Source organism: Balaenoptera acutorostrata, chromosome 3, assembly GCF_949987535.1.
Source record: "Balaenoptera acutorostrata chromosome 3, mBalAcu1.1, whole genome shotgun sequence".
NCBI classification, from domain to species: domain Eukaryota; kingdom Metazoa; phylum Chordata; class Mammalia; order Artiodactyla; family Balaenopteridae; genus Balaenoptera; species Balaenoptera acutorostrata.
The window spans coordinates 61,706,386-61,724,121 of NC_080066.1; the positions used below are offsets into that span (position 1 = coordinate 61,706,386).

General features: G+C 39.4%; 1 protein-coding gene across 15 annotated transcripts in view; it reads right to left on the reverse strand.

The window, feature by feature from the left end:
* Window positions 1-17,736, reverse strand: part of PEAK1 (pseudopodium enriched atypical kinase 1) — a 289,101-nt gene that overhangs the window by 48,798 nt on the left and 222,567 nt on the right. For all 15 annotated transcript variants that reach the window (XM_057541915.1, XM_007197657.2, XM_007197653.2 and 12 more), the window contains one exon: window positions 11,879-15,132. In XM_057541915.1, coding sequence (XP_057397898.1) covers window positions 11,879-15,018 — 3,140 coding nt within the window. In that variant the 5' untranslated portion in view covers window positions 15,019-15,132. The remainder of the gene's footprint in view (window positions 1-11,878; window positions 15,133-17,736) is intronic.

Below are 17,736 nucleotides of genomic sequence, written 5' to 3' on the forward strand. Positions count from 1 at the left end.
CTCTGCTTCCCCAGTTGTGACAATCAAATAGTCTCCAGACATTGCCAAATATGTCCTAGGGGTATAAAAATCCCTTCCCCTCCCCTCCTGTTTAACACTTAACATTAATTCTTTTAAGTCATACAAGGTTATTATCTCTGTTTTACAAATGAAGAAATACTAAGTCCAGAGTGGTTAAGTTATTTGCCTCAGGTAACACAGCTAATACCTGGTGGAGCTGAGATTCAAACCCAGCACTTCAGCTCTAGTCTGTGTTCTAAACAGATACATTATTCTCTCAGTTTACAGATGAGGAAACTAAGAAGCAGAGCTCAAGTAACTTGTCCCAGATGACACAGCTAATAAGTGGTGAAAGCAGGATTCAAATCTAGGTCTGAGTGACTTCAAAGCCTATGTTCTAATATATTATGCCAATTGCTATCAGACTTTAACATGTCTAAGAATTACCTTGTTAAAGATGCAGATTTGCAGCCCTCACCTCCAGGGATTGATTCTACAGCTCTGTGGTATGACCCAGGAATCTGCATTTATACAAACACCCCAGGTGATTCTGATGCAGTTGGTCCTAGGGCCACAATCTGAGAAACTGTTTTTTACTGCCTCTCTCTCTGCAGAGAGAAGAGGGAAATTAAGTATAAAAGGAGTAAAGTATAAGAAGTGAGGAAGAAAATTTTAAGTAAAGGAGCATCACTGCTCAGAAGCAATATGGCTGAACAGGGGAAATAAAATAATTTAAGTAGTCACAGATAAGAGATTCATAATGGGCTATTAAAAAAGGGAGGGAGTGCTTTGGGACCAATCCTTACCTTCTGAGGTTTATCCTTAGAATACAATTATACAAACTTACAAAATGTTAGGAAATGAGGATATGGCCTAGTATGACATTTATGATTTTTATTAGAAGGCCTGGCTGGATGAAGACCACTCTGAAAATAGGAAATGGCATCTGTGACACCAGCAATAAGTCTTCCAACATGCAGTACTATCTCAGTTCTTTGTATCAACAGAGGACAGAGGTGAACACAAAAGGCAGGCCCCTATAACCGAAAAAGCTGCTCCAAGACAGACCACAGCACCTGTACCTTCTACCCACACCGCCAGGGGACTCTTCTTAAAATCTCTCTTTTGTTCTGCTGTTCCTCTGTTCTATATCAGCCATTGATCCTTGTGACCTGTTGAGGACAGGTCCAGACTACCTGCAGGACTTCAAAGCCCTTCACTATGAGGCTGCAATATATGTTTTTATCTTTATTCCAGACTTTCTGAGACATAATCCTTCAGCTCCAGACAATGTATTTACATAACTCCCTGTCCCTTGGACACACCATATTCTACGTTTCTGCTGTACCTACTTTCCCTTCCTAGAGTTGCCTCCCTTCTTCTGTCCATCTACTCCAAACTCAGCCAGTCATTAAAGACTATTCAAATCTCACATTACCCATGATGTCTTACTGTCCATGGGGACTCTTCCTTCTCTGAACACCCATGGCAGATGTTATAGACTGTTTGTGTCCCCTCCAGATTCATAGGTGGAAACCCTAACCCCCAGCGTGGCTGTAGTTGGAGATGGGGCCTCTAAGGAAATAATATTAAATGAGGTTGTAAGGACGGGGCCCTGTCAGACAGGATTTGTGTCCTTTTAAGAAGAGGCACCAGAGAGCGTGGTTTCTCTCTCTGTACATATTATGGAGGAAAGTGAGGACATAATGAGAAAGTGGCCATCGAGTCAGAAAGAGAGCCCTCACCAGAAACCAAATCAGCTGGAAACTTAATCTTAGACTTCTGGCCTCCAGAACTGTGAGAAAATAAATGTCTGCTGTTTAAGACACCTGTCTGTGGTATTTTGTTATGGAGCCTGAGCTAAGGCAGCAGGGACTGAGGATCACAGAAAGCACTCAGTAAATGGGTGTTGAATAAATCAAATCAGATGGGATCTGGGCAGCAAGGCACTAGAAAACAGCACCAGGATCTGTATCTACATCCCTCCCAGCAAAATTTCTGCCTATATCACGATGGAGAATGGAATAGGGACAGGTTCCAATATGGAGCATCCAAAGGGGGGTTCCTCTCCCCAACTAGGAAGTCGGAGGAACAGGACATCTTCCCTGATGCAGAGTGGAGCTTCTCCATGCGCCAGCAGCACAGAAAGGCCAACGGCTGATTCTTGAGACTGTTTCTCTCCATGATAACTAGGAGTTGGTGTGGGGAGCGGATCAGTGTGCACTGCTATCATCACTTTGCTCTTTTCAGGCAAGCCTTTCTCCCTGCTAATAACAAATCACCATTATAGAGGCACCATATGAGGATAAACTGCTTGTCCTGGGTTAAACCTTTAAATATCACCTGATGACTCTAATCAATATTCTACAGTTATATTAAATAATCACTGACTGAAACTGTGGCCTAGAGGTTTGAATAAAGGCCTAGAAATTAGTAACTCAAATTTAATCCCAGCTCTGCCACCAATGCTACTCTGTCCATGTCTCCCATTATCCATCTATAAAATGGGTGTAGCGACATTTACAGGAGTATGTATTAACTAGGAATTTCACATAAAGTGCTTCGAAGAGAGTGAACAACTGTGCCAATGTTGAGTACTTTAAGACTGCTCGACAGGTCAATGAATCAGTACGCATCACTGTGGCCCTTAGTGGTCACAGACATGCCTTCTTGCACTTAGGCTGCCTTTATAAAAGGCATGGTAGACACCAACAGACTCAACAATCACCAAAAGAGTGCAACAAAAATTACTAACAGGCCAAACATCTCTAAAGTCAGAGTCTGGCTCTGACACCTACTTGCAGAGTGGCCCTGGTACTGTCGATGAGCCTGTTTCTCAATTTCCTATGATAGGAAGAATGCACTGTCCGAGATACTGGAACAACTGAGGTAATGTGAATGAAAATTATGAATTATATAATAAGATACAGGTATTTAACTTCAGATTCATTAGGCGAACAAGGAAACAAAACTGACCCAATAAGTAGGGGAATTCTCAGTTTGATTCTTCACTTTGTAATACATTATGAGACTCTAAACAAGTCAGTTTACTTCTCTGGATTTTTAATCACCTCCCCAAAGAGAAAGGAACATAAAGCTATCTGAAGACCACCCTATAACCATTCTGCATCATTTTGTGATTACAATAAAGTGAGATATTTATCAGTTTTCTCTAAAAGAAGATTATTTAAAAATTCAACAGTAAAGACTTTATGAACCCATCTAAACTTTAGGAACAATATGTCAGCAAATGTAGATGTGCTGATAGTCCAGAAGTTTCTTTAGAGCAAAGAACATGATCACGAGAACGAGCTGCTACTTTCAGCTTCTGTCTCCGATTTTTTTCTTTATGAGAAATAGGAATTTGATCTTCAAGGCCAGTTTGGTCTGAAAAGATGACTTTGACAGGTTGTCTTAGCAAAGAGTAGAGATAATGCAAATTAAGATATAACTGGAGCACACCTGAAACTAATATAACATTGTAAATCAACTATACTTCAATTAAAAAAAGTGTTCTTAAAAAATTTTTTTTAAAAAGATTGTACATACAAAAAAAAAAAAAAAGATATATAACTGGAGCATAAACATTAAAAAAAAATTCTAGCTGAACTTTCCAGAGAGAAGGACATCACATTGTACCATAATCTAAGAAGTATTTGGACTTTCTTTTCCCATACTCTGTGTGCATACACACATGTATATAAAGAGACTCAGACTCTGGTTATTTTAGTGAGTAGCAAACCTGACTAGTGTTTGACCAGAATGGCTATAGGCCACTAGCATGCCTGATGACTACAGACAAATCAGATACTATAACTTAGTCCAGGGGTCAGCAAACTTTTCTGTGAAGGGTCAGACAGTAAATATTTTAGGCTTTACAGGCCATATGGTGTCTGTTACAACCATTCAACCCTGTTGGTATGGTGCAAAAGCAGCTGTAGATAACATGTAAAAAAAAATGAGTGTGGCTGTTTTCCGATAAAACTTCATTTATAGAAACAGGTGAAAGGTCAGATTTGGCCCACAGGTCACAGTTTGCCAATTCCTGGTCTATACCCCTGAACCTTGGAGTGGATTAGAGGGACTCCGAGGACTGACTCCTGGATTATTTAGGAATATAGCTGAGTTCTAAGGACTCTAAGAAGATCAAAATGGTCTTGGAAGGGTATAAGAAGGCTTATACAGATGACTAGCATTCCTAAGGGAGCAAAGGTGTGCCAAATCTAATCTGCGTGTCCAGAACAGAAGTTGACTGAGGTTTGGACAGAATCCCAGCAGTGTAAGGCATAGCTGGATTCCTGAAATGGTTCTGGGAGTCCTAAAGAAACTGGACTTATATGGTATCCAGGATGGATACATGGTAGGGGTCTTTGCTAATTAGGAACATGATGTTCAGGGCTGGTGGAGCTAGAAAGGTTAGTCAAAGGTCAAGAGGCCATTCAGGGGGCAAACGATATCCTTAACTTTGGTTGAGAGTGTTATAGTTATTTCAGGCAAGTTACAGTGATTTTCTTAGTCATTGACTGTTTTTCTAATTGATTAGAAAGAAAATTTTTGAGCTAAAATTTTTTTGTTTTTCTCTTATGGGCTGTGCTGTGCAGCATGCAGGATCTTAGTTCCTGACCAGGGATTGAACCCGTGCCCCCTGCAGTGGAAGCATGGAGTCTTAACCCTTAGTTAGACATGGAGTCTTAGTCCCTTGAGCTAAATTTTTAAGGACATGTATGTGATTGGCAATAGATATTGCCTACCAATTATGAAATAAATACGATGTTAGTCAATAATCAAGAATTTACCACCAGTTTACTGAAAAGACTACTAAAAGGGTATATACTTTGGGAAGAAGTAAATTGAATCCAGAAGGGAAGAATGAAATAAAGATGGAATAGTTAAAAAAAAAAAAGGGATAAACATGTGAATAAATCTAAAGTAAAAAAAGATGATGCAATGTGATGGGGAGTGACTGAGAGTGGGGGGAGTTTCTTATGATTGGGCAGCCAGTGAAGAATCTTCTGAGGGAGTGACATTTAAATCGAGAGCTGAATGACAAGGAGCCAGCCATGCAAAGATCTGAAAGAAGCATACCAAACAGAGTGAATAGCTGATAAAAAGGGATTAGGCCTGGCACTTTTGAAGAACAGAAAGAAAACTATTGTGAGAAGTTTATGAGCAAGGTGGTGTGTAGGAGACAGGTTATACTGGTAGTTAGAGGTCAGATTGTATAGGGACTTCCTTCACTGTGTTGAAACAATGGGATCTGCATTTTAGAAAGAGTACAAGGCTGTTCCAGAGAGACTAGATTAGAAGGGGCAAGAGATTAGGCAGGGAGATCAATTAGGAAAACACTTTATGATATTTTGGGTGTAGGGGATGAAGGGAAGAGAAAAATCAAAGATGACTCCTAGTTTTCTAATCTGAGTGACTAGATGGATGGTGGGACCATTTATCAAGGGAAGGCTTGGGATTGAATAGATTTGTAGGGAAAAATCAAGAGTTATGTTTTGAACACGTTTCATCTGAGATGTCCAGTTGATGTTCAAGTGGAGATATCAAGTGGATAGTTGTATGTGAATCATGGGGGAAAGAGATCAGGAGTGGAGATATAAATTTGGGAGTCAAAAGAATGTATGTAATATTTAAAATCTTGATACCAGATGATGTTTAGCCAGGGGTTAGCCATTAAAGTTTAAAGAACCCTTTAGGCATATGGTTATGAGGGGAAAAAAAAAACCACTTACCTTTTAGAGATACCTACTGAAATTTTTACAAATGAAATGATGCCTGGTATTTGCTTCAAAATAATGGGGGGAATGGGATGAGGTATAGATGAAACAAGATTGGCCATAAATTGATAGTTGTTGAAGCATGGTTTTGGGGTAAGTGGTGGTTCATTTTATGAATCTATCTACTTTTGTATATGTTTAGAATTTTCTATCATAAAAAGTTTAAAATAAAAAGAGGGGAATTCCCTGGCAGTCCAGTGATTAGGACTCTTCGCTCTCACTGCTGAGGGCCCAGATTCAATCCCTGGTCAGGGAACTAAGATCTCACAAGCCGTGTGCTGTGGCCAAAAATTTAAAAAAAAATTTTTTTAAAGAAAATAAATAAAAGGAACTATTTTAGGATAGTCTCCATTAAAAGTGGTAGAAGCAGAGATGGAGAGAAGTAAATACATTTGGGATTAAAAGGTGGCCCTCCATTAAAAGGTAGTAACATTTCCACAGTCAACATTTTAAACAAGGCACTCAGGAAGAAAGCAAGCCTGAATAACCGGAGGTACATGAGCAAGAGGGTAAGTAAGATTCATCAGGTAGACAGAGGTCACATATATAGGGCTTTCTTCAGTTTGGGGATATGACTGGGTTTACATTTAAGAAAGAGCACTTCGAGATTGCTTGGTCATCTGGTAGATGCATGTTTATCTTTATAAGAAAATGACAAACTCTTTACCCAAATGGCTGTACCATTACGTATTTTCAGTGGCAATATAGAAGAGTGCCAGTTGCTCCATTTGCTTGCCAAAACTTGACATTTTCAGTCTTTAAAAAATCTGTGTTATTCTAATGGATACGTAGTGGTATCTTATTGTGGGTCTAATTTGCATTTCCCTAAAGACATGATCCTGAGCATCTTTACATGTGCTTAACTGTCATTAATATCTCTTCTTTGTTGAAGTGGCTGTTTAACTCTTATGCTCATTTTTATTGGGTTAGTTGTCATCTTATTATTGAATTCAGCTTTTAAAAATACATATTCTGGATTAAGTCCTTTATCAGAAAAAAAAAAAAAAAAAAAGAAAGAGCACTTAGCTGTTCTAAGAATAGAATGCAGGGGGGAAACATTAAGCAAGGATTATCTTAAATTCTGATGTCCTAAGCATAATTTGTAAAGAGGTCAACTGTTATTGCTAGGTACTGTGCTAGATGCTTTACAGATATCTATGTAGTCCTCATAATATCTCTATAAGGTAGGTATTATCATCACTGCAGTACACGTTGGGAAACTTCAGCTCAGAGAGGTTAAGTCAAAAGTCATACAACTACCAGTGGTACAATCAGAATTCAAATTTTTGTCTGTCTGACTCCAGTGCTTACATTTTTCTCACTACGCATTATTCCCCATGCTATGGACACCAAAGAGTTGCAGAGATGGTAGGTAAACTAGTGCTTTTAAAAACGATAATGGAGAAATTCCCACCTGGTCACAGACCAGACTAACCAATAAATTAATTTCTCTTGATCCAGACTAGCCGGATGGAAATGATGCCTATGGATACATAGTTGAGCCAAAATTTGACTGGTATCCCTGTCACCAATATTTTCCCCTTCCAGTTCATTTTTAATACTGCTGCCAGTAGAGATTTTATATAAAAAAGAAAATCACACTACTTTCATCCTTAAAAACTGTTTCTGCTACAAAATCTACAACATAAAGGCCAAACATTTCAACGTAGCATGCAAGGCTCTTCAGTCTTTCTCAGCAGTTCTCAAACTTTTTTTTCTCTTAAAACTTATTGAGAACTGTAAGGGCTCTTGTTTATGTGGATTATATCTATTGACATTTATTATATTAGAAATTAAAACTGAAAAATTAAAAAAATAATTAATTCATTAAAAAATAGTAAACACTTTAAATATTAACCAAAATAATATTTTTTTCAAATATCTTTAATATCTGGCTTAATAGAAGACAGCTGAATGCTCATATGTGCCTCTGCATTTGATCTGCTGTGATATGTTGCTTTGGTTGAAGTGTATGAAAAAGATCTGGTCTCATCCAGATATGTAGGTGGGAAAGGTAGTATTTATAGTCTTCTAGATAATCGTGGATATTCTTCTTTGGTACTATATCAGAACTTGGCAAGTGGTAGTTTCTTAAAAGTTACTTGCAATATGGAATCTGAAACCATACCAATGAACTTTTTGTACTCAGTTACATTAAATCCCTTGTTCTAACTTGCAGTTTCAATGGATCTTTTACTCATGCATAATTCTGTAACATCCTGCATTGGGTCATTTGGAAATAACCAGTTCACTGAGTTATGTGGATCTTCCAAATGTTGACACATTTCATTATATAATTTTAAAAATCTTTTTTGCTAATGCCACCACCAATCTCATCAGAAGAAATGTTTAAGTATTAGGAAGCTGTCACGGTAGCAGATACAAGTTTGCAAAAATTCTTATTTTTGCTTGAAAGCATAAATTTTATCATTGACAACAAATACTGTCAGTTGTTTTCCTTGAAGTAATAGGCTCACTCTGTTCATTAAGAAAATATCTGCCAAACACCCAAGCCTGTATAACCACAGCTGGTCTGTGCCCCTTGTTCTTTCAAGTTGGTCCATGAAAAAGGTGCTGGTTCAGCTTTGTAATTCCAATTTTGAAACTCAAACTATTTTACAAGAGTTTTTCCTTAAGACAGCCATACTTTGGTATGCAGCGTAAGTACTCCCTGTGTACTTCTTATTTTATCACACAGAATTTTTAAACAGACATATATTCAAGGGTTGAGATTTAATAAAATTTACTACTTCATCAAGGACATTCTTAAGTGAAACTGGTGTTTGTTTTTTGAAACTACTAGTACCATATGGTGCCATGGTTTTGATTTGCGCAGGTATAAGTAGTTTTACCCATTATTGTTTTTGCATCATCAGTGCAAATGTCAACACAGTGAAAAAGGCAAATAATGTCTTAGTATTATTATGAAAATGGTGACTTTTACATGGTCACTATTTGACTTTGCATGGACCATGTTTGAAGAACCACTGGTCTATTCATTATCCTTTTCCAGTCACCTGCCCTGCTTCTGTTTGTCGTCATCATCTGTGACTGCATATATTGTTCCTTTTGCCTGCAGTGTCTTCCTCAGCCAGCTGGCAAAATCTTATTTGTCTTTTAAGATCTGGTTTGTATTTCATCTCTGAAAAGCTGATTTCATGTCTTTTAAGCTGATTTAATCGCTCTGTTTTTTGTGCTTCTGTGCCACTCTGAACATACGTTGTTTTAGCATTTATCACATTGAGGGCAGAGGGGCTAGTATCATTTTCAAGCACCCACTATGTGTCAGACCCTGTGCTAAGTCTTTTACATATTTTCTTATTATATCCTCAAATCAATTCTATGTGATAGGTATCATTACAGCCACTGTACACTGAAGGACCAGTTAGGTAGCTGAAGCTGAAGTCAAACCCAAGCCCACTATTTCAGCAGCATGGTCATCTTTCCCCCTATTTCCCCCTATGGCACATACACAGCACAGTTAAGACATTCAATTTATGTCACCTGAACAGGCAAATAAATGAACTTCGTAACAATCTCATTTCATAATGCAAGACTCTACAAAGTCCCTCAACTTTCAGAGCCTAGAGTTTGGCCTTCAGTAGAGTATTTTTCATTCCTTATATACCGTTTAGATTTGGAATCTTCATTTACTTATAGAAAAACTTGCATTTTCATTTCTTCCAGCAATGTGTTCCCAGCCGTGGGATGGTAATTTAATGATTACACTGCCATCAAGCCGGAAGCACAAATGTTGACATTTGACAGTAATGTTTTTCCTCTCAAAGATGCTTCAAGTAAATACTAATGGTGTATCCAAGTAAATGAAGTAACTGTTGGAAAAGCAAATGGTGCATATTCTTCAACATGAGTATTCAAGTTTTAAACTATCTAAAAAGTTAAAAAAAAAAACCTATTTAATACTAATACCTCTTTTTCTACTTAGTCTGGGACCTTATGAAATGTGAAAATTCCAATGTGCCTCTACAAAAAGCTTAATACCTCAAATTTGCTTTACTTAGACTACAGTACATATCTTAAGAATGGTGGGAAGACCAGTGGTTCTCAAAGTGTGGCCGCAGGACTAGCAACAGCATCATCACCCGGGGACTTGTTAGAAAGGACCCAACTCAGACCTATTGAATCAAAAACTCTGGGGGTGGGGCCCAGCAATTTGTGTTTTAATAGCCCTCCAGATATTGTGATGCATGGTTAAATTTGACAACCAATGGGGCAAATGTGCTGCACCATTTGGATACATGGATGTTACCTATAAAGAACTAATAAATTTTGGAAGATACGATTGGCCCATATACAAGCAAATCTGTGCAAATATAAGCTGTATAGTAAGAGGTCTGCCATACCAAGGACCCAGGCTATCCTCAAGCCTATATACAGTGGCACGCAGCCGAAGTAGAGAAATCTCATTCCACGGAAAAGAAGCCGAATTATTCCTTGACTCTGCCTTCCAGGATGCAGATAAATACACCACAGCCATACTTAATGAGGAGTAAAGCCATTTATTGATCTGCAAGAACTATCTGCCATTCCGTCATAGGTAACTCCAACCGTGTGCTGTTTAAATTGCTTCTTTTCTAAATAAAACAGCAACCTGCAATACATGTGTTTTATTACTACTACTTTCAACTACCAATGACAAGCTTATTCTACCCAGAAATATATCCCACTATTCTACTTGCTTTGTTATTACATGGATTTAAGGAAAATAGGAACTTGTTAGCATTTTGACTAGTTGAGGGTATGTAAAAAGCTTATTTTAGTAAAGAATATATATAAAACTTCCTGGCATTTTGGTAGAAAAAGTGAAGGCATTAAGTGTTCATTTTTATTTACACTTTTCTAAAGAAAAGCTGGTGAGAGAATCTGCTCTGAATCAGAGTTTTCTGTCTTTGCTGGGAGGAAGCCAGGCCTGGTAGAGAAGGCTCACTGTAAATCAAGAGGGAGGAAGACTCAGAATCAGATGAATGGAATACTCAGGGCATATCTTTGCTAAGAACAGAAAGGACAGAGGATATAAGGAAATCATCCCATTTGCTAATACAAACTTGGATAACAGTTCCTTGTTTTTATTGGCAGTACATTAATTTTGATTAAAATACAAATGAGAGAGAAAAAACTTAGGCTTCCTAAACATAAATGTTTATGTGAATGATTACAAGTGAAAATATAAAAATTTTGTTTGATTTTATGTTCATTAACAATGCAACATTATAGGAAGAATACCAGTTGTACAGTGAGACAGATCAAGGTTTGAATTCTCCCTATGACAATTACTAACTGTGTGAATGTGGCCAATTCTAATTTCTCTAATTTTCAGTTTGTAGGGCTGTTACAGGGATTTGAGACAAATATTTGGGATGTGCCTTATACAGGGTAGGTGATCAATAAACAGTTATTCAAGTATTAAAGAAAACTGATGCTTAGAGAACTGGTGTGGGTGTACAATTTGCCTAGTTGGATTGAGAATTATATCACTGGGTCTCAATCTCAGTAACCAACTTCTCTTATTTCACCTACATGTTAAAAAACTATAAACTGCTTGCCCTTTCCCCCACCTTTCCACAACACATGAAATAAGGACAGAAAGAGACAGAAATAAAAAAACAAATATTTCCATAAAAAAATAATGCAGATAGAGATAACACCTTGGTGAAAGCCAAAAAAAAAAAAAAGCTTAAGAGTTTAATTTCATTTATAGTAAAGGAAAGAATAGTATCACCATTTATTCATTTGATCCTGTTTCTTCCTTACACTATCATAGCAGTTCAAAGCAACAAATTATTTATTGCTCTTAAAGTATTATGGATTTGCTTTTCTGTTAAAGCCCCTCTGCATTTACCAGAATGCAGCAGGCTACTTTAGCTAAAGATCCAAGGCTATAAACCTTGTTCAGTGCAATAAGACCACTTTAATAATATTCTAATCTTGAAATGCAGTTGAAAAGATAGATGATGGTCGCTGAGTGCTACTTACAAACAAAAATGGCTCTCAAATAATCTTAAAGATGCAAAAAACTTAGCAACTGAAAATGTGTTTAAAAAAATTCCCACATTCTGCCAGGATATTTTACATACCTGAGAATTTTCTTAGGAATCTGTGATGGAGAAGAATGACTCCTTTTCTTCTTCTCTGAGTCCTGTAGTGACCCATCCTCTGCTCTGCCCTTCTCTGTGACTGCTGACTGCTCTGCCCTGGCTTTGCCCTGATCCACACTGAGCTGGCCTTGGGCAGGGTCACACCTGTACATGAAGACGATGGCGGGCTTCTCGCTGGACTCTCCTTTTGCCTCTGTGAACCAGTGATGGCGCTGAACTGGAGGAGGGGGCAGCATGTGGATGACTGTGCCATCCAGGCCCACCAGTTTCCCTTTCTCTCGGTCTTTCTCTTTGTCGTCCTCTTCATCTGTTTTCCGACGGCGGAAGAAACTTTTAAATGATATCCAGCGTTTAGGTTTTGCATCAGCTGCCCGCCTGCTGCCTTCAGAGTGCAAAACTGATTCAGCTTCCGTTGACCTGGTAGGGCTAGTTGGCTTGGTCCAGTTGGTGAAATGCCTCTGCAAAAGGTTACTTGCATGGTAAGGGGAGGAAGTCGAGCGTGGTGGGGGGAAGGGGGGTGGCGGCTCACTTTGGGGGTTAGTCACTAATTTGGAGGGCGGGGTGGTGACTGGCTTTGTGAGTGGATCTTTCTGTACTTTGGTGGTAGGACTTTCTGTGGTCTGAGGTGCTTCAGCCTCACCACTGGGCTGGGATGTGAAGAGAGACTTGGGCCGGACTGGTGTACTCTTAGGTGTACTCTTAGCAGCACTGGCATCGGGAGGAATGGCATACAGCTCTTCCACACTGCAAGCTTTCGGGCCAGACTGGGGCATCTCTGGAGGAGACTGTGGCGGCTGGATAGAAGCCACAATCTGAGAAAGCACAGTGCTCGCCTTCTCCCTGGTGCTGCCGCTGCTCACTACCTGAGACTCCTGAGTGCTTTCTGTTTTGGCCACAGGTTCTTGAGTGGTTCTCTGAAGCTTTGTTGGGGAGCTGTGGCTGGAACTGTAGCTCCTCTGTGGTGAGGACTGACCTCTGTTAAGACAGCTGTTAAACTCCTGAACCTTCTGAGCCACTGAACCCCTCTTACGCTCTGTGCTGTTTAAAAACCCTTTAGCTTGGGGACATTCAGTGGGTTTGCTAGTGGTGTTATCAGACACTTTGCTTTCAGTTTCTATTTCTTCGTAAGTATGGCTTATTACACTTGTGGTTTTTTCCTTCACTGAAAGTTCTCCACTTGTTCCGAGAAAACTTTTGTAAATGGCTAGATTGTCATATGCATTTGGATTGATTACAATGGGAACTTTGATAGCATTTTTGGAACTCCGAGCATAAGTTGGCTCATCATGAATGATAATTGGAAAAGGTGGCATACCGGCATTGTTATAACTATTAAATTTTATTTCAGACAAATTAGGTGACTTAACAGGGATGGTTTTGGAGGAAACGTTTGTAGCTGTGGGTGAAGTAGGTGCTGATTTGTGACAGTTTTTCCTTGGAGGGACATTTGGTCCAGTCCCACCGCTAACTAATTCCACCTTAGGTATCTTTTGTCGTGGACTGGTACTGGAAGTCCATACTTCCTGGTAGCGGATTGCACTGGATTTTTGGAAATGGGCACTTATTTGTCCTGATGTCAGTGCGGGTGATGTCACTGGAGAGTTTGGAGTAGAAGATGAGCTTTTCGTCTTGGGACTGTTAATAGGGCCCTCGAGGTGCTCACTGGCCATGGCTGCTGACACATCCACGACAGTATATGGCTTGCACAAAGGCTGTTCCAGATTCACAACTCGGTAGGGCTTTGCTTGCTCTTCTACAGGAACGAGGTTTATTGTTACTGATTGCCCAGTAATATCTGTAGGGGCTTTACTTTCTTGCTTCTCAGTTTGTACGGCAATCTTGCCATCCTTCTCTTCTAATCGGAGTGCAAGGACTGCTTTGTGCGTCTCTGGAACTTTTATTGAGCTTTTGGATGCTTGTGATGAGTCCTTCTCCTGATTATTACCAGAGAGGCTTTCATAATTGGGCTCACTTTCCTTCATGTCCTTAGAATCTCCCGGGTTACCAGGAGCTATTCCCACATTACAAATCTTCTGGGATAAACTACTGGCTGTCTCAGAACGTGATTCTTCTGTTAAAGAGGAATCTGGGGATGTGGAGTCAGATGACACCATGCTCTGAATGCTTCCTGGTCCATAGGAGACCACAGAATTCTCTTCATAACCATTCAAGATTTCATCATAACTGTCATCATAGTCTACAGCACAGATTCTTTGCAGAGATTTATTTCTCAGGGGGACAGTATTCCATTTTTTGTCCACAAAGAATCGAACAGGAGACAAAGTGTTTGCCCTGAAGTTGGCAAAGCGAGGCTGCCCTCTCATGCGAATCTCCATGGCCAGCAGTTCTTCATCACTCTCATCCCAACTCTCATGCTCCTCCTCCATGTTACTCAAAAGCACATCTTCCTCACTCTCTTCGCCACTAGAAAACTCTGGGTAACAGAATCGACCCCCTTCATTACTGATCACTTCTGTGCTCCCACTCAGAATAACATGCTTGCCCTGAGTATCCTTTATTCCGCCCATCATGCAACTTGGTGGAAGCTTTCTTTCCAGTGATCGTTTATAGCAATCATTTATTCTTCCTAAGAATGTTTCTCTGGAGTTTGTTTCATTTCCTTTTATTTGAGGGGTGGTATCCAAGCCTGCTATCTCCTTTAACACCTCAGTTAGTCCACTATTGTTATTTGATACCTTCTTTGCACTATCATTATTCCCATAAGGCTTAGGAACATGGCTTAATCCTTCAATATCATCTTCATTATTATTATTAAGTGGTTTCTGATTCAAGGCCATCCTGTTACGGTTCCATCCTATGATGACAGGTTTGTTCTCACAGTGTTCTTGGATACTAAGCTCACCACACATACTTTGCCCATCTGCCACCATCATAGTGGGCTTCACAGCTATAGTGGGTTTTTTAGCCACAGGAGGCCGGAAATTTCCGGTGTTCCTGATTCGGTGGTTGTTACTGTGATTGGCATTAGTTTTATTGCCATGGGTGATGGGTGCCTTCTCAGGGTCTGGGGGGAGCTGATGTAAGCTTTTAGGTTTAAAGCAGTTCTTGCATTCACCAGGTTTCCAAACGTGTTCAGTAAAGGTATTACAAGCAGACATTTTTAAAAATAGAACTTCACAGACAACGCTTTCCTTTCAGTGCATGGCAAAACTTTCATCTGTTAGTTTTCACCTCCCCTATGTTTCATAGCAGCTCTTGTAAGTGTGATCAATCTGTTGGGGGAAGGGGGAGAGAAGAAGAAAATCTGAATGGAAAAGGTACTATGAGGCTTATCATGATGAATGATTTGAAAATATTGGCTCCAACTTTTCCTTAAATTAAAAGATTGAGAGATAAACTAATTTGGGCACTTTATGAACTCTCTTTAGCTAATCAGCGGTTTTGGAATGTTAGTTTTTTAACCATAATTTTATGCACTCTCATTGAACCAAGTATAACATTTCACTTGATGTCTCTGTGACAATGATACTGTGAGCTTCCCCTCCCAGAAATGTCTTTGAAACCGTTCTTTCTGTTATCCTCCAACCTGAAACTTCTTGGTCCATTGTGGAACCCTCTTCTTCTGCCCACCCTTTATATTTGGGTATCTCATAGACTCCTCAAACACAATGCATTCAGGACTAATCTTCTGGCCACCTCTTTTCTCAACTCTAAGGAACTTTTGTACTCTAACCAGCCCTCCTCTACCCTCCAGGCCACCTTCTTCCTCTGTCTTTATCCTAGTTCAGTTACTGTCACTATCATCCACCTAGATAGCTAAGCTTCAACCTTCAGACCATTCTTGACACCCCTCCCCTCACTTCTAACTCCACATCCTAAATCCTTTTGTAAATTAGTCTTGCCAGTTTTTTTTATTTTTAAAAAATATTTATTTATTTATTGATTTTGGCTGCGCCAGGTCTTCGTGGCGGCATGTGGGCTCATTTTTTAGTTGCGGCGTGCAGACTTCTTAGTTGCGGCATCTAGTTCCCCAACCAGGGATCAAACCTGGGCCCCCTGCATTGGAAGCACAGAGTCTTACCCACTGGACCACCAGGGAAGTCCCTAGTCTTGCCAATTTTATCTACTACATTTCACTGGAACTCCTTTCCCTTACCAGACACTGCCAGTAGTTCAGATGCCCACCATTTTTTGCCTAGATTCCTGCAATAGGTTGTTAACTGATCTCCATGCCTGTAGTCTCACCCCTTTCCAATCCAACCTCTCTACCCTTGCTACTCAAATTATGGTCCTCAGACAAGCAGTATCAGCCTCATCTTGAAGCTTGTTAGAAATGTAGTATCTTAGACTTGCAGTTTATCCTCAAGATCCTTAAAGAATCTGAAAAAGAATGAACATATGTATATGTATAACTGAATCACTTTGCTGTACACCTGAAACTAACACAACATTGTAAATCAACTATACTCCAATAAAAATTTTTAAAAAAGAAAAAAGAAAAAAAAGAAATGTAGTATCTTAGGTCCAATCCCAGACCTACTGGATCATAATTTGCATTTTAATGAATTCTCAGGTTGACTCCACTGTTCTGTACTACTGTTAGATTTTTCTTTCTAAAATGCTAACATGATCATCTTATTACCTAGCTTAACTATTCTGCGGTTCAATATTACCTAACGCACTGGCTCCCAAATGTCAGATAGGGGTTGCTATACACGTAAGAACCACCTGGGGAAACACCCAAGTCAATCTCTAAGGGAAGAGTCCAGGAATCTGATTTTTAAATAAGTTCTCCAGGTAATTCTATGTGCATTGAGGTAATGGAACCTCTGAGTTACAGGATGGAATACAATCCCCTTAGGTTTGCATGATATAGTCCTTGCCTCCCTTCTAGCCTTATGTCTTAAAAATCAACTAGTCTTATCATACTCTAAATACCGCTGGGCCACTCATTTCTCCTAGGTACCATCGAAGCCACTTGGACAAACCTCCATGAATAAGCACTTTCATTTTTAATTGTCTGTTTTCTCACTAGTTTTTGAGCTTCTTTAAGCCTAGGCTATATCTTATTCATCTCTATATGTCTAGCATAAGGAGCTGGATAAACACTGGTTGATTAAATGTGCTGGTTTTCAGGCTTATCTTTAAAAAATAATCTCATGGCTCCTCTCTCTCTCTCTCTCTCTCTCGTCTCTCTCTTAGGCACATAGCTATAGACCTTCCCACAGAGCACCACTACAGTCTTACATTTCCACTTCGGATATTATCATAAAGCTGGCAGTAGGCATGTACATGTAAGAACTATTTTAATAGCTGAAAAGTTTAACTTCATCCATGTACAATGACAGTGACAGGATCCTTGGTTTGGTCAGAAACGCAGCCTTTAGCCAAGTTTCAGCACATTTATAAGGAAGGAAAGAACATTTTCTTTAGTTAATATATACAGAGCTACACCCCTTGTAAACAACACTCATAGAGCACTTTGCCTCAGTGGAAGAAGTGCAGACAAAGATCAAAGAATTCCACACAGAGAGCCCAATGACTCGGCCAAAATCTAAGTTCACTCTCTGCTGGAGACCACTGAATGGCTTTTTTCAATAAAGTAAAAATATATTTTTCAAGTGTCTGTTTGAAAATATTTATTTACTCTTTCAGATATTCTAAAAGCTATATCCCTTAGTTGATAAAACCATTTCCTGCTAGTCTGAGACTGAAACATTTTGAGCAAGGGAAAGAATGGCATAAAATTAAGCTGAAAAAGAGAGTAGGGTCCAGAGCATGTGGGGCCTTTTATAAGCTTTTAAAGATTATGGTGTTCATCCTAAGAACAGCGGGAACCCACCAAAGGGTTTTAAACAGGGGAAACAAGATGATAT